Genomic DNA, 23,953 nt, shown 5'->3' with positions numbered 1-23,953 from the left:
ATCAAACCTCTTGGAAGCTCGAATCATGTGAGTCAAGTCATTGTTTTTGCATGTTAAACTAATTAAAAAGTTGCAGCCTACAGGTAAAAATCAAATATTACATATAGTAAGTGGCAGTTGATTGGTTAAATAAATAAAAAAAAATCTAAAAGTATATGCAAGTATATATTTATATATTCTAATATTTCAATAGTTACACATTTTTTTTTACAAATAGTGAATTTCACAATAGCAATAATAATAATAATAATAATATTAATAATAATAATAACAAAAATTCTCATATTTATACAAGGATGGAACAAAAAAAAATGTGTGTATAATATAATAAAATATTTAAGAGTCTCCTAGTACTATTTCACAATAAGGTAACGAGAAAGAAACATTGCAACGGAGAACAGTCCAAGTCAGATTTCAGTTGACTGATGTAAAAAATTTACATCAAGGTGTTTTAAATTTTAAAGCTGACGCTTTGCGATTATTGTTCAATAATTCCATTAAAATTCATTCATATGAATATATAAAAAGTTATAACGACTATAATGCTTTGCGATCAAGTCGGCTACAACGCCTTCTATATATTGATGCAATATAAAATATTTTTATTTTAGGATATAATCAGAATATAGAGTCCCAACACACCCAGGCTAAGTATTACAATAATTATAATATATATAAATATAATATATGAAACAATAAAATACCATAACATAAAAAAAAAACAACAGGTCATAATACCTAATCTATTGGAAAGTTCAAAAGCGAAACGACTGGAACTATTATGAGATCATTATAATTAACCCCCCAAAGAATTGTGAATATTGAAAAGGATCATACTATTTGTGCAAATTTAATATTAAGGTGAAAATCCGGGAAATTTAACAGTGACATTGAATAAAATAGATTTTTTTACAATAACGATCCATACATATTTAGATTATATATGTATCAGTCAGCTGAAAGTTTGAGTCCGATTTACATCCGCGATTAAAATACAAAGATATGTGTGGCAAAAAGCATTTTATATATTTCGAACCATTATTATTATTATGACCAAGGAAAAATTAAATAATAAAAGATACTAATTTGACTAAATATAATGTGTATGTAGGTAATTTTTTTTTAAATAATCTATACAAATTAACACAAAATCTATCACAACAGTTTTAAAAACAACCTCAAAATACCATTTAAAAATAATAATAAAAAATAAAAAAAATACTATTTATAGATTCTGAAAGCGAGCAATCTAGTGGTTTTTTTTTAATTATTATTATAGAATAAACAAAAAAAAAAATAGTTAATCGTTACTAATAATCACAAGTGAAATTTGACGAATGGTAAAAATACAATTCATAGTTATTTTCAGCCTTTCAGGCAATTAGAACGTTAGTGATTTCAAACAAGATTGCTTAGCACCTTCGCATAAATCAATATCATATTGAGCAGCTCTCTATATACACATTTACTATTAAAATATATATATATTGCATAGCTAATGGACCTATTTTTATATATGTACGAAACTATCACAAATATATATATATATATATATATATATATATATATATATATATATATATATATATATATATATATATATATATATATATATATCGTCGGTATGATTCAATCAAGATGCATAATCAGATGGATTGTAGAAAGAAGGCGCCATCTAAAAAAAAAACGCGAACAACATAAATTAAATACACCAAATAAAAACAAATGAAAAACAAATTAAAAAATTTATAATTTCATTTTACCATATGAAATATTAGTGAAAATCATCGATACTTCCAGTCGGCATGTAAAAACATTCGGTTAAGTGAGATAAGAATGTCGAGACATTTACATTCCAACGAGATTAAACGTGACGATTAGTTTACCTGTGCCGATTGGTCATTGGCGTTCGACTGCGGTACAAAGTAGTTTTGGGGTGCGGCAGTCTGTTGAGTGTTTCCGAGGACTTCCGAAGCTGGTGGCAGAGGTCTCATCGGAGCTCCGCTCGGATTAAATACATCCACGTACGACTTCTTAATATCTAAAAATGAATACTATACATTAAAACACTGCTACAATTTACGCACACAAATTGAGAGAAAGATTTGCAAAGTCAATCGTACAATTCAGTATTGCCAACTTTGCACAAAATTGTCATAATTTCTAATACTAATACAGTTAAAATGGTATGCAGCTTGTGTTTTTTTTTTATTACAGACTAGCTGAACCCGGCACGAATAAGGCATGCAATTCCCGTTCCTGTTTCAAGTGATGGTTGGAGCTCAACTAACGTCTCTTCAACGCCGTGTCGTCATAAACCAACTGGTAACGTGGTTACCAACGAACACATTTCCTTGACTACACAATGGCGCTTCAAACTTTCGCGTCGGTAAAATCGTAATTACGAATATTATCATTAAGAGGTTTTTTTTTCTTTCACAGTAAGCTTCCCGGACATGCATTGTACAACAAATCCTGAAAATTTCATCGTGATCGGTTGAGAGGTTTAGGAGCCTATGCGAGACAGACAAACAGACATTCAATTTTATATATATATATATATATATATATATATATATATATATATATATATATATATATATATATATATATATATATATATATGTAGTGTTGAAATTGAACGAAAGGCTGATGTATGGGCTACGGCTGAGAAAGGGTATGTTACGACCGATTGTAGAGAGGGGATGGAAAGTGGCAGAGGGCGCGAAAGCGACCGCTATTTTACAGTTAGTAGAAGTTAACCTTCCACTGGGGGGCGGTTGGTCGCTAAACCACCGCGTGGTGTCGTTTTAATAAACAACATGACTGAAAACGCACGTGTTTGATCTTCATCTCCACCGCCATATTCCCACCGTGGTCCTGAACAGCGTCATCTGTTCAGGAATCCCACCCACATATATATATAGATAATTTTGCACATGCATAAAAAACGCTGGCACGCCTAATCTGTACCGTCGTGATCCTTTTTTGTTATTTCATCCTTGTATTGACAGTGATTCCCATATTTGAAATGTAAGAAAAACTTCTCGAAATAATAATGACATGAAGACACGCCCATCACAGCTATAGTCCATCTAAGCGTCCCGTGCCGCACTTTTGAGTGTGTTCTTACCGTAATGGTTAGACGTGCCACTTTTCTTTGTTACACATGAATAGAATATGAAGTGGACATGGCCTTTTAAAATAGTAAATGGTTTAATAATGAGACGTAAACATATTTGTTATGAATATTTAGTAATATATGTATTTTTGAGGTCAACCGAGGTACGGCCCCACGTAAATTTCTTCTAGCCAAAAAAGAAAAGAAATTTTCTAAGTATGTATATCACTCGTTAAGAGTCAAGAAGTGTTTCTTTATCCCGCTCACCACGCGATGAGTTGAACCGGTTCGTAATTCAATTCAGGGCTGTCTGCCGTAGTCTGCTGCAGTCCCGTGGTCGCCAGCTTCTGTTTGCCTATTTCTTTGGGACTTGCGAATGGTACTGTGTGTAGTGTAGACCAGAGCCACGCAACCTTTTGGTATTCGCAGATCACGTTGTTTACGACTCGTAGAGTTTGTCAGCTACGTACATATGTACTTTTTCGGGAGTCGCTAGCTAGTCCCTACATACATAGATGACAAAACGTTAATTAACATCGGTTTTCTCCCTCACACGCGTTAGATCAATGTGGCCCGTACGGTACAAATCAGGTTGCGATGCTCCGGTGTAGACAGTCAATCGAGACAGAGAAAAATGATCCGTATTTCCGTATACAGAGGGTCGTAAAGGTGTCTTTACGCCACCCCGATTCGATTTTTGGAAAAAAAATGTAATGCGGACCATATTGCTTTAGTTTCCTCGTGCCTCACCTGATTTCTAGGTCACGAGCCGCCTCTGAATATACGTAATTATGAGCTGTCAAAGGCTATAATGATAGCTTCAAACGTTAAACAGATATGATTTTGGGAGTCCATAGATAAATAGACAAAAATTCTCGTCTTAACAGATTCGAGTCCAATGCTCTAAAAGACTTTGAGCAAGTCAACGATTTTATTTACTTAATCGCCTTGATCTCAAAAGAAGGAGGATGCAAATCAGAAATCTGTAGAAGAATTAGGAATAGCGAAAACGTCTATGACAAAGATATGGAAACACCATTCTATGAGGAAAAAACCGAAAATCTCTCTGGTGCGATATCTGGTTATGCCCATTGCATTGTATGGAGTCAAGACATGGACGCTTAAAAGGAGAGAAAAGGACATGTTAGATGCCTTTAAAATGTGGTGCTGGAGGCAGATGCTCTGCATAATACCTTCAAAGTGCTGGCAGTTTCAGAGAAACTCTCAACAACTACTTTGGCCATACTGCTAGGAAGAATTTAGAAAGTTTAGAGAAGCTGGCAGTTACTGGAACGTGCGAGAAAGAGGACGGTCTCTCATAAGATGGACATACCAAATTAAAGAGCTGACGGGATCGTTCTAAACGCTGCTTTCAACTTGGGACAGGACTATGATTCCACCGGATTCTGGATGATACATTTAAATAATCACAACGCTCAGCATTGAGCTAAGGAGGAAAGACCAGATAAAAAATCAACGTACGTCTGCTCTTTTGTAGTTTGAAGATGTTTCCTGAATTAGCAGCCGGTGGCGTCGGAGTCATACCCATCTCAGATGATGGGAAATTCTGTTGAGCCGGAGGCGGCATTTGATTCTGACTAGTAAAACTGAAACAGACAAATTAAATCACAAACGGATCTACAAAACAACTAAGACGGATACAAAACATTCGCATTCTCATACTTGGAAGCATGTTTAAGAATTTCGGGCATTTTGGGCGGCGGTGCAAGTTGACCCACTTGTTCGTCCTCGTCAGCGTCCAAATTGGTCCACTTCTTCTTCTCGGGATCCCAAACGATCTATAAATTACACACATCAAACAAAAAGCGTAGGTTTTCGAGATATCATGTGTTGGACTTTTAAACGCACCGTTGGATTCTTATCATCGGGTAGTATCATTTGATTCTTAGGTTTTAATGATAGCTTGTTGAAGATTCCTCCGAACCATCCGGAGCTCGCTTGACCTTTGTTTGCAGATGCATCATCTTTCTTGTTGGGTTTGTCTTTAGGTTTTTGTTGCATGCCGGGTGTTTGATTCCGTTGGCCCGATGAGTCCGCCGTGTCGTGATCTTCTTCATAGTACGGCGAGCTTTGAGACGATGTGACGGCATTCGGCATGGAAATTTGAGGTCTCGGTTGTTCTACAACATCTCCAACATCATTGTCCTAGAATAAAGTAGGGATAAAGAATACAAAAAGCGTATGTTTTAAAAACAATCAACATTGATTTACATACGAGACGACATACATATTTTTTTCAAAGCAAAAAAATTGTATTTAATTTTGTATAATTTTTATTCAACATATATATCATTTACAAAATGGGTATAATGTAACAACAATATCACATACGAATGAACAAACGGCTTGTTTATTTATGTTATATTTAATAATAGAATTCAATACATTTTGTAAAATTTGATCTTTTGCAGTAATAAAATCATTTACAAATAAAATCAATATATATTATATAATATGTATTGTATATTATAAACATGAGATTAAATGAAAATGTATCAAAAAATTTGTTGTACATGTTCATACAAATAATTGCTTAAAAATAAATTATTGTGAACACTTGCATACCGAGTCTTCCAATTAAAAGGCATATAATAACACGAGCTTTCCTAATTAGCTTTATAAAATGTTATGTATAGATCGACCATCACATCTAGAAGAACGGCACACATTTCCTAGCTTAAACTTTTACAATTCCATGGAATAATATGTATATAAAAAAAAAACGGAATGGATGTATGTGAAAAGTATGGAGATTCCAAAAAAACAAATTTTAGAATTGTCAAAAGTTATAGGTGTACGATTTTGATTTCGGTTAAATTCGCATTGATAATCTCAACAATTTTGCAAGAGTTGTGCTCTACAAGTCTTGCAAATTGGCTGTCATCGATGGAATGTGTGAAACAGCAACAATATTTAGGCGCATTGCAATCAAATCTTTAGTTTTGTTCGATGAATTGGCAAGAGGAACATTTACATATGACAGAGCTGCTTTAGCGCCATCCGCAGTGGAAGAGTGAGTGGCAATGGGTTGTCGCAGTGTTTTCAAACACATATTTTGTGTATAATTATTGTGTAATGATGGAGTTTGGTACTTACATATGTACAAAAGTTTGATCATAGGTGTCGCCTTGGGCAGTCTGTAGTGGCACATATGGTGTCAATGTTTTGAAAAAATATTTTATGCGATACTGTATGTTTCTGTTTTTTAATAAATAAATAAATTACTAGTACGTTTTCGACAATAATAGGCGTGAAATTTTTTTATAAAATCGTATTTTTTAAATACATATGTATAGAAAGAATTGATTTTCAAACTTTTTTTCGCGCACAACAATAATCCAAATTAATATGACGCACAGCACAAACGCCAATGATTCTTTAGACTAGTTTAATTTATATGTATTTTGTAATTATTTTAACATATGTACATAGTTCACGTCAAACACTTTTGAATTGCCAATTGTAAGTTTTGTTCTTGATTCATATACCAGAAACAAATAATGAAAAAAATAAATACTGTAGTGTGGACGTGTAGAGGGGTTTCCGGAATCGGAATGAATGTCATAGCAGTAGTGTTAGTTTATTGTTTTTGATCCGTCTGCTTGCCAGCTCTGAATGAAGCACGGACCAAAACCGTCTAGTATTTATACCCCAGCGTATACACTCAACACAGAGAGATCATTGGTCGATGGGTCGCGAGATCTTATTGGCTGTTGTAGCTTGTTCTTTTTGGCGCGAACGCGCGATCAGGCAATTAGTGATGGTTAACCAGTGGTCCACCAATTACCTAATCCCTACGTTACAATGCTATATAAGAATATATCACAATTAAAATGATTAAATACATTCATCCAATGTGAATTTTAAAACATTTTTTCTACGCAATGTTTTTTTTACTTCACACTGAATTTCTTCGAATCACCATTCGAAAAGTTCCATCCTAGATATAATGGTCGACCTATATTTGTATATATATATATAATATAATTTAAATCCCAAATCCGATTTAATCTATTTATGTATATATTATGCGTTGAAAAACGCAAATTACTCTCATATAATGTATTCGAGACTCCTACAAAACATGCCTAAAAAGCACTACGAACATTTCAAGACGTTCAACTGAACGTTTCTATAATTGTAAAGATGAAAATATCGTACGTGTCTACATCATAATATGCAAATATGTATTTAATTGACGTGAGAAAACGATTTGTATCATGTACTTAAGTGCTCAACAAAACAAAACCCTAACTAAATAGGCTCGTCTATGGCAAACGTCCTGGAGACGTTGTGATCCTTGTTCGGTCTGTACGCTTTGGCATCGTCAACGACACTCTTGCAAATGTCCTCGAACAGCACCGGCTCGTCGATATCGAAAGTCTTGACAATATTCTTATTCGAAAAATGCTTCTTCTTCGTCGACTCCATCTCGGAATGTTTCTTAGCAAGCGCCTTCTCAAAGTTATCCAGACTCCTCTCGATAGTCTTCCGCAGCAGTTTCTTATGATTCAACGAGTCCATCGATGACGATACAGAATTTTCTCCCGTGGAAGTGTCCTCTTTGCAAAACTGCTCGAATTTGCGCGGTTGTTCCGGAGGCGAGGCCGGTCCATCAATCGGGAACGTACCACCGAAGATCAACGGCTTGTACAAACTATCGCTGAGGCTTTTCAACGAAGAGGTTTCGTCCAAACTCGACTGTTGAGCCCACATATCTACAGTATTGCTGATCAGATCCTTTCGGCCGCGTCTCTTGGCATAATGGTTGAATCTTTTGGCATCATTCGGCTCTTGCGGAGTTTGCAGATCGAAGCCGGACGGATCGGCGTTTGCTAGTTGTATGTCTAAATCGCTCATGGGTTGTTTAAATTTGCCCGGAGACGGCGGTAGTGAATTCAGCGAGGAATTGTTCGATGATAGATTGTTTTCGATTGCGTCGTAGTTTCTATCGTAGCTTAGTTGCTTCCGTAGTGAAGGTCGTGTCACTCTGTCGGTGTCCGTTTGCTGCGGCGAAAGTCTGTCGGTGAACGCCGTGGTGACGATTCTACCTTTGGCCGGGTGTACTGTGGCCGAGATTCGCTTCCGGAGTATCATGTTCGGTTTGCTATCGAACTCTTTGCATCCGGAATACGACGTGAGGGAGATCCCGTCGCTTTGATACGCCTGTTGGTTTCGCGAGGCCGCATTCTGCAAATCACATTGTCGTTTTAATACATTGTCGTCGGCGTTGGATGTACCTCCCGCGAGACACGTGTTAGATACGGCGGTGTTTTCTACGATAGCGGGTGTCAGAATCGCCGTTTCACCGTCCCTCGTCGCCGGTTCACCTTCGTCCCCGTGCTTGGCGTTTGTTAACAGTTTGCTCTTAAAGCTGTGCAAGTCGTATATGCAGGGCGAAGATGAACAGGGCGCGTCCGACAAGTGTTTGTTGCTCATAGGGAACGAGAAATACTTTTCTGTGTTAGTGACAGCAAGTTTTGTTTTACTTACAGTGGTTTCGGCTAAAGGTATTTCTTTAACAGGTTCAGGCTGCAGTTCCGGGAGGAAGGAAGAAAAGCACAACACACATTAAGATTAGAATCCATTAGCATATATGGTAGATGTCGAAGGAAAGAAACGAACAAAGAAGCCATCAGCGATACATCAAATAGTTAATACAAAAAAAAAAAAATACATTATTAGAACAAACTACATATCATAAGCATACAACAAAACGATCTATTATTTCAAGTAAAGTAGATTTAATAATAAAAATAATTTTGTGTGGTCAAGGGTTCATTCAAGTGCTGCTGGCCAGACTTTGAATATGTGAGTCAAAGTCGATCGTTTCCTATCAGAGTTTGTCAATTTATCTGATTTCATTGAAACGGTTCCAACAGATTGGCAAGAATCTCTAGCAAAACTTCGAGTTTATAGCATCTCATATTTGCCAATCACCGAGAGGTTACCGGGTTCAATCCCGTGGGTTGAGCTCGAATGAAAAGAATTTATTCCGAGTATTATCTGTAGTGCTGCCGGTCAGACTTGGATATGTGTGACTCCAAGGCGATCGTTTTCTATGAGAGTTTGCCAATTTATCTGATTTCATTGTTGAAACGGTTCCTCATCAAATTGACAAAGCCACCATTTGAATATGATTTCAAAATTTATATATGTACAATTTTATTACCATAGATATCGCTCAGGTACACCCCGACAGCGGCATCATGTGAAAATATATAATTTCCGCCTTTCCCAAAGTATAAATAAATATATAGGAATCATGAAAAATTGCATTTATAGTTCAATTTCACAAAACATATCAGTTGATGTTGTATGCCGATGATATTAAAAATAAAGAAAGCATTACATTTGTTACTGTGAATGTACATTAACGTTTGTTTATACTTAATTTCCGGTAAATGTGCAAATATATCGCTTAACCCTTTGAATGCTGACCAACGCCGATTGGCGTTTTGCCTACAAGTCCACAGAACTGAAAAACGCCGATCGGCGTTGTATTTTGAGAATGTACAAAGTAAACAAGAGTACTACCCGCTAAGCCTTTACAGGTAGCATTGAAAAAAAAAAATGCATTGAACATGGGTCGTGTAATCCGTGTCAATGTTTATAAAGACTGGTTTACACCAGAACTGCTGAATATTTTAGATGGTGGATTGGCATTTAGATTGTGAGCATTACATTTTAACAACAATGAAGAAGATGGAACTAGTTTGTTTAAAAATACATTCATTAATAGACTTCTTTTGTTTATTTTATATTGTTGCAAGATATATTAGAGTCTGAACTCACCTTAACAAAACTCAAAATCCTCGGTGGTAGTTATCTAGGGTTTATTTAGATTAGCTACAATTTTTACATCTGCTTTCTATTTCTATTTCTAAATAATTCCAGTTGGAAATGTTGGCAAAATTTTCAGTGTGGCGGGCTTTCAACAGAAAAGACTTGAGCACTCAAAGGGCTAAATAAGATTTCCCCAAACCAAATATTCGACAACATCCTTTGGATATATGTACATATGAGTGAACAAATCAAACTTTCAACTTATTATATTCTACTATTGGCTTCTACTATTTTCAAACAATTCAAATGCTAGATTTCTACTATCAATATTTATTATTTTGACACTCGATGGGATTCTTCAGAGAATGTGCACATACAGTATATACATTTTGGAGCCCACATTCACCTGTTCAGGAGGGAGATGTGTACCAATGTACATTCACCGCAACGTGTCGAAATCATCAAAGACGAAAGTATCGTTCGAAAATTACGATATATGTAAGTTAGAAACTACGCATTACCGTATATATCATCCGTTGCAAATACTTTAACAGATCGATCCCCATTATCGCAGACACGCACACACAAAACATAAAACACTAGATGGAGAGCATAATCGAGACTTGAACGAAAGCCAAAAGACTTCAAGGACGAGGTTATGTATATCGCAGATATAGTGAGTGCGTTTACGAAAGATGCAGTGATGGAAGACTGCCAGACGATTCAATACAATAATATATAATATGTAGTAAAAGAAAAACAACAACAACAAAAAAATTATACATACTGATATTGAACATACGCTTAATATATATATTATTGATTAATACGTTCCGAGTTAATACATTAACACTTCATACATAATAAAAATAGCGAATGAATGATACATTCAAGTATATACCTCATATCCGTACAATTGCTGTTGTTGATTTTGATTGTCTTGATTCCAATATCCGCTCTCGTTGGCGTACGATCCTCCGTAGCTGGAGGAATCGTGTTGTTGATTATCGCTGGCGGAAGTCGGTGTCTCGTGTTCGGAATACGGTACGCTTCCGGGAGAGTAATACAAAGATCCGTTATTCTGGCCAAAATTTGCATCGTAGAGCTGCGGCTGTTCCGCGGGTTCGTTCTCCGACTGGTTCACGTTCCCTTCGGTGGTGTGTTGTTCCGGGTATTGCTGCTCTTGCCCATACTGCTGTTGGTTGATTTGTTCGACCGGTTGTTGTTGTTGTTGCTGGTTGTACAGTTGCTGCTGCTGCAACTGTGGATTATTATAACTTTGATATTGCTGATTCCAGTTTTGATTCTGATCTATGTGGTACTGGGGTTGTGCTTGGGTTTGGTCGTAATGATTGGACGTTGTTTGTATTAAGTGTGGTGGCGATGCTTGGATAGGAACACTCATCTGAAATTAATTAGTACAACATCTAGTTAGTATTGGAATTGTACATGCATTGTTAAACACACACACACACACAAGGGTATATGATATTGCAGAAACAATTACATTTAAATCGTGCACAGTCTGACGAAGGTTTGTAATCCACGTTTGTTCAGATTGAGCAGTCCTTTGATTCGACTGTTGGCCATCATATTCGTTCGGATCAATATCGTCGACAATCTCGCCGACGTGTTCTTCCGGATCGTAGTGTTTCAATCTTTAAATAAAACAATAGTAAAACACCACGAACATAATTAAATACACACCTAGAATAAAACAGACAAATTTTACCTATCGGCAATCTGCAATACTTTATCGACAAAGCCTAAATCGTATCTTCCCGGATATTGAGAGATCACCTGTGCGATCTTTTCCATATAGAACAGAGCACGATCATAAAAACCGTAGTCCATTAGACGCGTAGCAACCAAATATTTATAAAACTGAAAGAAAAAACAAAGACAAAATAAACAATAACACACACTCACTACATATAAATATAATTCAATATGAAAGATATTTACCTGGAAGTCTAATAAGACGAACGAATCGTCGTTCAAACTGCAAGCATATTCATATATTTCAGTCATCATAATAGCCTCATTCGAAGCGAAGTTAGTGAAGTTCTCATTGGAAGGCGACGATCCGAGCAAGACCAAGCGAGAAATCGGAGTACTGCCGGCTTGCAGTTTGATCGGCCGTTTTCCGAACTCGACTCTGGCCATGAGATAGCAGAATTGTGCAGCATGAAGATCGCCACGAGCTTGCAATGTATCCCCTATAAAAAACACACACACACCCACACACATTACTATATTATAATTCAAACAAAACTAAACAAAAGCAAATTAAAGAATAGTCACCTAAACTTGTGATTGATTTTTTATCTAATTCGGGTCTCTGCGAAGTGTTGGATAGAATCATAGCGAGATGCGGTCTCCAATCGCCCCATTTCTCATCCAGAACACACTATATTTAAGAGAATATTCTCATTAATAAACGGACTATCAGAAATTACGTTTGATTCGGAAGCATGTTTACCGTGACGGCAGCTGGCTGTCGACCTGACATGAGTTGATACAACGTTTGAAGAGGATCGTTGGGCAATAGGCCGTTAGCGAAACGAGCCATAACATTAGCGTAAGTACGACGGTCGAGCTTTGAAGCCAAAAACAGAGCGTGACCCCAAAGTCCATGAGACATAGCCCATTCTGAAACACAAATTAATTTATAATACTAATATATTCAGACTCGGCTTATTTTACAACGAGTGAAATTATAAATTATTCAAATAATTATTACAATAAACATACCTAAAGCATCTTTACCACTGCCGAACAATAAATATTCTCTAAATTTATCAGTAACGTATTTTTCTTCATTTTGAATGTGGGAATTTTCCAGATTAGACGAAGCCTTCCTTCCCATTTTGCTAGCTGCAGAGTTGTCTTTTGACAACTTGCGTTCTTTTCTAGCGTTGACTGATTGCACCGAAGTTTCATTAGAAGAATCGTGATCAACGTCTGGATTTGCTATTGATAAAATTGATTACAAAGCATTAAAACACGACATACATAAGAAAGTGTCATACATATGTTATAGATGTGAACTCAAACTACCTGATGCGTCTTGTTGATGATGACTATCTTCAATTGGCAAATCGGCAGATCGACTGGTAGCCGACGATGCCGAATCTCTTCGGCTGTGACCTTTAGCCGTGGCGGCTACGGCACCTCTCCATACATATTGATTTTTATTTTTAACCAACAGCTCGGCTATATCAGTTCCAACAACCATCTGTATCGAACGATTATAGAAATAATGAATAAATCTTTGAATAAACTGAATTCAAACGCATTTAACAAGCCAACTTACCCCATTTTGTCTCAGCAATAGAATGAGAAGCTCCCACATAAGCACGATACTTCCCAAGTCAGTAACATGAGAACTTGACGAGCTCTTATCTGAGCTATTCACTTGTGCCGAGGATAAATGTAGTTGATTCACGTAGATTCCTTTATCGTGAGTTCCGAGACTTGAATATTTCTCTATAGCCATTCTGATTTTCATTTCACAAAATTCAATGACAGTCTTTTTGTGAGTTGTACCTAAAAATCAACGATTTAATTAAATTTCACAAAACAATTTACCATTATATATAAAAAAAAAGAAAATACTAGAAGCAATAACTAAAAATATCAAAGAAAACATTTTTTTTATCCAAATATTAAAAAAAGAGAAAATATATAAGACGATGGTAGATTTGAAAATATATAATCACCTTTGATTAGAGGACCCGGATACGACATCAACTCACAACGGATGGGATCATTCGCTAGCACCTTGTTGATATTCAATATCTCGACTATCGCAGGCTGACCGTCCGACGGATACGACGGCGTAACAATGACCAAGTTCGGAGAACTCAAAACACCCTAGAGAAGAAAATCCACATAAATTAAACCACAAACACATAAAAAAAACACACACACAACGCAACAATGTAAACTTACTTTGATGTGAGCCGTGGCGAATCTCACAGGCGTCAACCTCTCAGATCTCACCGTCGAATCGTCTAAGAACTGATTGAGCGACGCGTCCGTATTGAAATCCCTATAAAAAATCATGTTTTTTTTAAATTTCAAACTGCCACAGAATATCAAATGTCAATCCCCATAAATGTAAAGCTTCCATGTGCTCCACGATTGTATTGATCTGCGATTGTGCGACGAGGTGTGTCAAATATATATACAAGTGGGAGATTAAATAAGCAGTTTTCAACAGAAAGAAAAATAATAAGCCAACAATTATTCACACGTACACACTCGCACACGTACGTTTAAAAAATGGCACTTTTTCACATGTTAATGCGACGGAAAGGTATAAAGCAAAAAGCAAATGAAAAATGGAAGCGAAAAAAAAAGAAAATATGGCAGGTCGACGGAATTTTGAGCAAAAATATACAAATGAAAATGCGATAAATTATATTATAGTTTAAACTTGTAGTGTCGATTATAAAGTAATTATTAGGGTGAAGGCTGTCTAGATCAGACGCGATTGGAACATGTCTATAAACAGCAAGAATAAACATTGGGATTTTGCATCTCTTTTTTGCAAATTATAACAATTCAGTCTGCACTCATATCATTTTTTTTTTCATATGAGAGCTGAATATAGTCTCAGCGAAACGCATCTATACTATCTATTTCAGTAATTTTATTGTATTGCAAACAAACATGAAGTATATTTCGAAAATAGCGAAGGATTTTGGACAACTTTTTAGTGTTTATGATGATGCATACGCTTATATGATAAATTATGAATGTCAATTTATTAAAAGCGCGAGCGGTCTTACGCGCCTTCACCTCATATACACATGTATTATCAGTTGTGGATATTTTCGGGGTCCAGTAGTAAATAGTATATAGCCAATGAGTAAAAATTTGCTACGTTTAAAATATAATTTTCTGGACCCACCTACTGTCGGAGTAGTCGGTCCTTATTGAACCACCGAAGCCTCCTCTGGTCCTCGTCGGCGTTTCTTGCTTCATGTAGATTGCGTTAGTATTGTCAAGCCGTCTATACGGATAGTAATAACCACCGGATCCGTCCATTATCATCCTAGACATCGGCGATGTAACAAAATATCAGTGCAGATATTCAACATCAAAAAACACATACAGTACAATAATCTAAGAAAAATGGTAAACGAAATATAACCATATCACTAGACTATTGTCGTCTGTTTCTGATCGCAAATATAATTAAAAAGAAAATGATGAACGAATTCAATAAAAATGAACATGAAAGTGCTCAAAATCAACATAGATGAAAAACATTCTCAAGCATTCGTAAGCAATAAATAATAAAAAAATGCAATTAACATAAAAAAAAGTGCAGAAATCAGGTTTTATAAGTCGGCTGTTATGTGTTAAGAACTATCCCATTTTCAGACTATACAATGATGATCATTTGACCTTCAAACGGTCATTAGGTGATAAGTTCTGTAGTTTTGTAAATTGAGAAAATAACCAATGAATTCAAAAGACAACCTTATAATTCGGGCATCGACTATAATAGGTGATTCGAACACAAAAGACTCTTTGATTCTAGATCTATACGTATAATCATAGTTGGCGTTCGCTGGGTGCTTTTCAAATAACAATAGACAGCTCCATTAGTGTTCAAAGCAAGGGAGCAAAAATGCATCTTTCGAACGCCAATCTTTACTTATAATGATTCTATTTAGACTCAGGACTCGAACCCAGGAACCTCTCGGTGGTTAGCACTAACACAACCATCGAGCTATACTGCAGGCCTATATTAAGCAAATTACCACTAGTTTGAAACTTGGCTAGCAATACAAATTCGAAGAATGTGTCATTCGAAAAATAGCAATTTGGAAAGTGTCTTTTGAATAGCTGCGATTCGAAAAAAAGTCGATGAATTAATTTCGAAAAATTTACCAGATACCAATTATAATGAACCATATTTTATAATTCGTTGGAAACATAGTGGATAGAAATGTAGATAGACAGATTAGAAATAGTCCTCGACTCAAATGAAGTTCTTGTATCAAATTGAAATTCATATTCTAAGCGAGATGGTAGACCTGTTGTCACATGACAAATTCTAAACACATAACAACCACACCGCAGATCGAATAGAAATATATTACACATCGGTAGACCAACCCAACTACATGCTCATATCCCCCAAATAAATAATATTCACATACCACTTTGTATTATGTATATTATAAACCAAACAATCTACAGCATACGATCTACAGACATAAAGCCAAATGGGAACTATAAGCAAAAATATAAAAAACAACGAATATATACCTGTCTTTGATAGCTTCTCCGTTAGCCGAAGACCTACCAGAATGCACACTCCCCCTATCGTCTCCCAAACGGAGCGAAGTATTCGGATCGTAGCTCGGCAAAGAAGCATAACCTAAAAAACATCATAAGCAATAGAAAAATAAAATAAAACGAATGAAACATGGCTACAAAACATACCTTCTCCGTATCCTGACATTGCTCTGCTAACATCGCCTTGAGTAGCACCTGACATGTACTTATTATATATCTCCAAATATGCTTGAGGGTTTGTCATCCTCATCTTCTCGTAGTACTGATACGTCTGATGCTGTTGATACAGCTGCTGTGAATATGCGTCCATTGGATATCCGTATCTTTCATAATATTGCTCGTTCCTTTCCCGATCGCGACGGGGCCGATGCGAACGACGATCCCTATCAAAATCTCTGTCTCGTTCATCGGGTCTTCGGTCTCGGCGTTGCTCCCGGCCCGCATTATCATCAAAAGGGTCCTCTTCAGCCGGATCAGGATCTCTAGAATCCGGCCTGACAGGTCTATAGCGAGGATCATCTAAAACATTGCATGAACATAAGAATACAATACAATTTTTAATCGAATAGTCTCTCAATAGAAATTACTTCGTTTGCGTTCATCTCGGCCGCCTCTATCTCTTCGGGAGAGGTTCCGTTCTCTTTCCACGGTGCCGTAGCGTCTTTGCCTGTCATCGTCCACGTAATCTTTATCTCTACGACGACTTGTGTTGCCGTCTCTTTCACTCTCATAGCTATCATACTTTCTATCCCTATCAACATCGTCTCTACGTCGCCTGTCTTCTCGTCCGGAACGGTCATAAGATTTGCGACTATCATCATCCCTTCGTCTATCGTCAGGCCTTGGAGGTTTGCTCGACGAGTAGGAACCCTCTCGATAGCGTCTGAAAAGAGATGAAGCATTGAAAATTTAAATATTATACCACATCAGAGGAGCCCAGCTATAAAATTATTAGTTCTGTCGCCACGGTGAATGGAAAAATATTACTTGAGTGTTGAGCTGAGCACCTCTATATTACATTAATAGAATTAAAAATATATTACCTTCTATCTCTATCTGAATAGTCAGTGTCTTCGGTGTCGTATCTGTTATCCCTGGTTTTTCTAAAACGCCTGTCTTCATTCCGTACACTATCCCGTTCGCTTCTGAAATCAGCACCTCTCCTGTCCTTATCCGATCGTCTATCATCTCTTCTATCGTTATACCTATTATCCCGTTCCCTGGAGGAGCGAAGTCTAGAACCTTCCTTGTCTTTCCTCAACGAGTTCACTTTATACATCCTGTCCCTTTCGGACTCATCACCAGTGGTGTCTTCTCTGTACTTTCTATCCTTATCATTGGACATCTGCTGACTCGACTTTTGACTAACTAATCTATCCGATCCGGAATCTTGATCTATTTTCCTCATAGCTACCGGCTCCTCCTGCATATCGGCGCCGTCCATATTTTGATCTCGTATCATCGAGAAATCGGTCGACGATATCGCGCTCAAATCTTGCAAGTTTTCACCTTCCATGTTGCGATCGCGCTGCAAATCCGGTTCTACAGGCATGTTTTGCAACAGTGCAGTATTACTTTCCACATTTCTACTATCTACAGTTACTTCTGTAGCACCGACAACATTTCTCAATTGATTAGCATCAACTTCTGAATAATCAGAACCATCCATATTTTGTTCCCTAGTCTCGGACGAGTTGACCTGCTCGAGACCGGTCACAACCCGTTCTTCATTAGCGCCACTAAAACTTTGAATTTGGAATGCTCCCAAAGTAAAAATATCACTACTAGCCTCTCCTGGAACCATCCTATCGAAACCGAGCGGTCTCCGGTCTAAAGAAATCCTTGAACACATCGCCTGATTGTAATTAGACTCATCATCGGTAGGTTGACCGTCTACTTGGCGATACACAGCCGAATTGCGACCCATGTATGCGGAATTAGTTAAACTATCACTTTCAGTGGTTTGACCATCGACTTGCCTATCTAAATAATCATCATTTGATTGATTATAAATATCAATATGACCCGGAACCATTCTCGATAAACCTGGAGGCGGATCGTCGAGCGCAAAAAGAGAGCTCTGATTGAATTGAGACTCGGGTTGACCCAAAACCATACGTCTAAGTCCCGGTGGAGGATAGTTATCCGAGCCGGTCGTAGGATCGTTCCTTCTTTCCGAGCTTAGACTATCTCTAAAATTCGTATTGTCGTTGAATCCAGCATCGGACAGATGTCCAGTTTGCAAATACTCATTTCTGTCGTTGTTCGGCGCAATTTCGCAATTTTCGACTGGAGTTTGATGCACAGGGTGTGGGTATTGTACCGGATATTGCACCGGTGATGGATTGTCCGGTCGTTCCGAGTTATCCGGAGTAGTTTCTAGATTGGCGTGATGGACGCTTCTGTTGGCTACGTTGTTAGGATCGTCTACGTTAGTCAAAGGAGACGGCTGGCGTAGATTCAAACCGGATACGTCTTGCTGGAAAGGCACGTCTTGTATCGGCTGCTGATTCATCAAAATACCTGGCTTGGTATTAGGCGGTTGGAGAGGATTGATATTCATCGAACGATGAGATAGTTGTCCTGTCCGTTTGAACGGATTCAAATTTGCATTGGAAGCGTGTGGAAAATTGTTAACACCGGAAGGCGGCATCGACATAGGAGGTTTGGATAAACCAGTGGGCAAGTTCGGAGAACTAGAATCCCTTCCCGTCGACGACGATAAATTATGAGCTAAATTAACATTAGATGACTCTTCAGACGTTGCATTCGAAGAGTCTACGTGCTCCACGTCTGGTACATTCTTCATAGGAACCAAATTTTCAGAGTTGATATTCATTGTTCGAACGCCGTCAACCAACTGTTGATTTTCATCAGCTACGTAATTGTGTTGCATATTCGGAAGGTTTTGATTATATGAAACTTCCGAAAAGTAATCGGAGCCCGGTTGAGTGTAGTTAAAATTTGTATTATCGTTCAACGACAAACCGGGACTGTTTTTATCAAAACTCCTCGATGGATCTTCACTGCCGGTCGTGCTTTCAGTGTGCGACAACAATCCATCGCTCGACTCCTGAGAAGGTTGCGACTCGGTAGACCAGCCCTGTGGGATGTTTCCAATGTGGGTCTTACCGACGACAGGTCTACCATCGGCGAACGGTGCCTTGTTAACGTTCTTCAGAACGGGTTCGACAGGGAAACTGGCAACGGCTTGATTAGGAACGGCTTCTCTAACTTGACTGGCACTGTCGACGAAATGTGCAGGATCTATATTATGATCGTTGACCACATTATGGGCGTTGCTCTCATTGGATAGGATGCCGTCACGAGAAGAAGTCCTCGATCGAACGGTGTGATTCGCAGTAACGTTCTGATGGTTATCATTCTGGTACGGATCGGCTGCGGCATAATTCCAACTTTCGCATGTATTTGAAAAGCTGTCGCTTAAAATGTTGGCGTTCGGATTGTGGGTTACGTTCGCTGGTGGTTTTTGAGTGTTTGATCTGTCCGCTGTCGAATTCTCATCCCAGCCCCAGTTCCAAGGGTCGCTCTCGTTGGCATCTTGATCGCCTAGGTTGGGACCTTGAAAATTGCTTCTAGGAGCTGAATAGTTGGGCGTCTGTTGGGGTCCCTGAGGAGTATTATATTGTTGATTAGGCATCGGCGGTGTACTGTAAGCGTTGTAGTTCTGTTGCTGGGCGTACGTGTTCGAATTGGGATTGGGATATTGTTGTTGTTGATTGTATTGATAGTATTCGTTCTGATAAGGTGTCTGTTGTTGTTGTTGTTGTTGTGGTGGTGGTGGAGGAAAATTTTGTTGGTTGTAGTTGTGATTGTATGCATTTTGCTGATTGGCGTTCTGAGGCTGCTGCGGCCAAAACGGTTGCTGCGACGGTTGAGATGCGTTGAGATTTCCGTAAGTGTAGCCCCCCTGCGGCAACGGTGGATTGTTAGGCGCGCTTGGAATCCACGGTTGCGTTTGATTCGAAGGCAATGGCGGCTGTGAAAAAAGTATGAAATGAATGAGCGATTTTTTTGAATATGAAAATTTGAAGCGACGTTGAAATTTTTCGAAAATAATTATTAAAAGTTAGTTAGTTGAGTATCGTTGCAAGAATAGCATATTTAGCAACAAGTGTGGAAAATTGTGTGTACAATGATGACTATAGCACAATGACGAAGTTATGTAAAAAAACAACTGTATAAATAATGCAGAATAACAGTTTCATAAGTAGAACTTTTAATATAGAACACAAATGGTTCTTTTTCAACATCGGCAACATGATCGACAAAAATTTTCGATTAACTGTGTTAATCGATTTCATATGAAATCGCAATAAATCTAAAAACTTCAACACTTTGAATATTTCTGTTCATTTAAAAGCATCGGCATTAAAGACTATGTTATACATATGTAATTTTTTATGATAGTATAGCTAAAAATATTTATTTACATGTATATTACTGTCAAAGTGTATTACTAGTTGAAATTTATGTTATCTAGAGTTTTAGGTGATTTATATTCGAGTACAAATGAATTAATAGATAAAAGTTTCTATAGGCGAAAATACAGTTTCACCGGTGCTTGTCAGTAATTATGTATTAGCTTTGACAGTTCAGATTTTTTTTACAGAATGATTTAGGATTCAAAAATGCTAACTTACTCTCACGAATTATGGACAAAATATAAAATTAAATTATTAGACCAAGCACCATATTTTTAAGTGCGCACTTTTTAATTGTTAAATACCATTTTATTTATTTATTTCATACTACAAATAAAATATCGCTCAAAGTAAACATTTTTTATTTAACAGAAATATATTTATTTAATGCGCAATTTCTTTTATTTTAATGCGCAAATAATTCGTTCTAAGGAGCAAAGTTATTTTTTAAATGCACCAAAAGTTTCATATCACAATAGCCCTAAGAATGTATGTAAACGAAACAAAAATTTGACTTTCCAACTCAAATTACTAGTCACGAAAAGCAGTATTGTGAATAAATAAAATACATCAAACTCAGGTTGCATTGAAAGCCTAGGTTCTGTGAATTATATTCAAAAAGTGAACGAAAGAAACGGAATACAACGAAGACCAGAATTCTTATTGACCGTTTCTCACCAGTCAGATTGTTGATCCATTGTGTCGTATGAAATAGCTGTGTATGAACATATTTTAACCAATCAAAATATGTTACAACTGGTAAATACACTTTGACTGTTACATACATATTGAAAATGTCTAAAAACCTGAAATTGGAGCTATCGAATGATTTAATTTTTTTTAAACAGAATAAAGTTTTTGTATGAAAAAGATAAATTCACTAAGTCTTATCACATGTGCATAGATTAAGTTTCGCCGAATGCAAGCAATTTTTGGTTATGTTATTCAATTAGGAAGATGAAAATAGTGCTTCAGTATATGTACATACATATACATATGATGTATGTATAGCTTTATCATTTTTTACAAGCCTCTTCTATGTTTGTTTGTAGAATGAACTTAATTTTTATATATGTAAAATGCTTTAGATTAAAGCATTTAATTTTGTTTAAAGGTCAGCGTACTACACAAATAATTAAAAAAATTGAAATAGAACAAGATTATGAAACAGTGTAATGATAACGATATGGTAAATATGTACATATTATACAATATATTTATGCCAGCAAATACGAATGTTCACTGTTCTCGGTGTTGAGAACTCATTCGTGGATTTTGTATGCTATTGAATGATATATGTACTTTCAAATACAAAAAAAAGCTGAAATGCGTATATGAACATTTTAACATATAATGTGTATATGTGTAGAAAGATTCGTGTAAATGAATCAAATAAAAATACATGTTTTATTAAGATTTAGAGAAAATAGTAACATGTCAAATCGATTACATTAAAAGTTTTATTATATTAATCGATAACTATCATGTATGAGTTATGTAAACAATGTGTTGGAAAAAATATAAATTTTCAATTGTGTGGACGTATCAAGTAATAACACTTTTTTCAATTGCTATTATATGGTATGGAAAGAAAAAAATTGCATTATGGTCGAATCTTTCAAATGTGCAAAGGTCTTTAACCTCTTGGATAAATCTGATTGAATCTACACAGCAACTGAGTATTGATTTTCCAAAATATGTATTGTATTGAATCGAAGCAGGCGATTATGTATCGAATGATCACAGCCCATGTACCACATCTGGCCTGTATTATCAAGTTTAATCAATACTGAAAACATACATATACCCGTTTGAAACCGAGTATATAGAATTTCACAAGTCACAGTTTGTTTATATGCATGTTATAATGCAATAATTTAATCAGTACTGTAAGTACTTCTAGAAATAAAATCTGCAAGCTTAGTTTAAGAAATACTTGACGTATGTTGAAATTTTGCAATAGTAGAATGAAAATTTTTATTGATTTTTTTTTGTTATTTCAGATTTTCAAGAGAATGTTTCTTAAATAAATTAAGGAATTGATGAATTGCCAGAAACATATGCACAAGCATACTTGAAACGTGTCAAATGTTCAACAATATTGTATCAAAAATGTAAAGTGCGCGAGATTTCGATTCGCTCAATGAGAGCTGTCAGAAGAGAAAGTGCGACATAACCTGAAAACGGAACTGACCTGATGATGAAGCAGGGGCGGCTGCGGAGCCCCCAGAGGGGAGGGGGCGGCGGGGGCGACGGAGGGCGGAGGCGCCGGACTGCCGCGTGGTCTCTTCATCCAAGACATGGGGGCTGCGGAGGGCGGGGGGGCGGTGCGGGGTGAGGGTTGTCGGCCACGTATGTCAGTGGGGCCAGCAGGTGTGGGTGAGAGCGGCAGGGGCAGGGGCAGGGGCAGGGGCGGAGGCGCGGGCGAGGCCTGCTTCGAGCTGAGGGCGGCCTCGACGGCCAGCGGCGCCGCTCATGGGCCGAGGGGGCGAAACGGGGGCGCGGCAAGGGGCGACAGCGATCGATCGGCGCCCCCGACACTTGGCACTCTCCCTCTCCCTCCGGCTTCGACTGTCACTTTCAGGTGTTGTCCGCCAGAGGCGCTGGCTCGCCGCTCGACAGTCGGCTCGGCAGATTCCTGCTTTACCGGCTCCTGTGTTCGTTTTCCAGTTGGCGGTTTCCACGTCATGCGTCGCTGCGCTTTCACGTCACTTTCGGTCGCATTACTATTTGGAGCAAAGCGTCGTTCGATTGTAAATTCGTGCGGCATGGATGAATGAATTATTTTTTTATTGCAGATTTAATATTATATATCAAAGTATAATATTGAATAAATAAAAAAATGTGATATTTACGTTTGAAATGTCACGTGTCATTTCAATTGTTTTTATTTTCAATTGACATGTTGATTTTTGGTCGTAATACACCTTTATATCTGACAAAAGCCGAACATAAAAATGAAATATTGAGATACGCGTATTGCCAACTCAACTGAAACAATAATGTTAATTTACGTCAATATGATAAATATGGGTCTACCTCACGGGCCCGAATGTGAAACGCCCGAAAACGCAAATATCGGAAGGCAAAGATCGAAAATCGAAAGATTCTTTCTTCTAAGATTCTTCTGTATTTATTGTATGTGCAATTTGTAAAAATTATGTAAAAATCTAAAATCCATAGATGTCTCTGTGGGTCTCGGGGGAACAGGGTAGTTCCTCCCCCACGAGTTAGGGCCGAATGGTCGAATGACAGCTCCACT

At 37.3% G+C, this 23,953-nt stretch overlaps 2 protein-coding genes across 2 annotated transcripts in view; both read right to left on the bottom strand.

The window, feature by feature from the left end:
* LOC143909810 (uncharacterized) overlaps nucleotides 1-23,953 on the bottom strand; it is a 231,333-nt gene that overhangs the window by 187,865 nt on the left and 19,515 nt on the right. The window lies entirely within an intron of this gene.
* Sec16 (endoplasmic reticulum export factor secretory 16) lies at nucleotides 1,610-23,309 on the bottom strand. The gene is made up of 22 exons (XM_077428039.1): nucleotides 22,886-23,309; nucleotides 17,290-20,246; nucleotides 16,834-17,129; nucleotides 16,394-16,765; nucleotides 16,217-16,328; nucleotides 14,847-14,990; nucleotides 13,883-13,982; nucleotides 13,651-13,804; nucleotides 13,245-13,477; nucleotides 12,989-13,166; nucleotides 12,683-12,901; nucleotides 12,411-12,580; nucleotides 12,233-12,338; nucleotides 11,894-12,147; nucleotides 11,661-11,812; nucleotides 11,436-11,586; nucleotides 10,830-11,333; nucleotides 4,991-5,287; nucleotides 4,805-4,920; nucleotides 4,604-4,728; nucleotides 1,887-2,041; nucleotides 1,610-1,675 (listed from the first exon to the last, which is right to left on the bottom strand). Exons 1-22 carry the CDS (start codon nucleotides 22,991-22,993, stop codon nucleotides 1,634-1,636), a joined length of 6,945 nt encoding a protein of 2,314 aa, XP_077284165.1. The 5' UTR covers nucleotides 22,994-23,309; the 3' UTR covers nucleotides 1,610-1,633.

The sequence above is a fragment of the Arctopsyche grandis genome, chromosome 3 (assembly GCF_051622035.1).
Source record: "Arctopsyche grandis isolate Sample6627 chromosome 3, ASM5162203v2, whole genome shotgun sequence".
NCBI lineage: Eukaryota > Metazoa > Arthropoda > Insecta > Trichoptera > Hydropsychidae > Arctopsyche > Arctopsyche grandis.
This window is presented reverse-complemented; position numbering and strand designations above follow the sequence as displayed.

Bases quoted from the DNA above. Each gene is read 5' to 3' on its own strand.
- Sec16 (XM_077428039.1), bottom strand. From the start codon at position 22,993: ATGTCTTGGATGAAGAGACCACGCGGCAGTCCGGCGCCTCCGCCCTCC. The intron at 5,288-10,829 runs GTATATACTTGA...ACTTTATTCTAG, and splicing joins AGCAATTGTACGGATATGAG to GACAATGATGTTGGAGATGT. The intron at 4,729-4,804 runs GTATGAGAATGC...TGTCTGTTTCAG, and splicing joins ATTCTTAAACATGCTTCCAA to TTTTACTAGTCAGAATCAAA.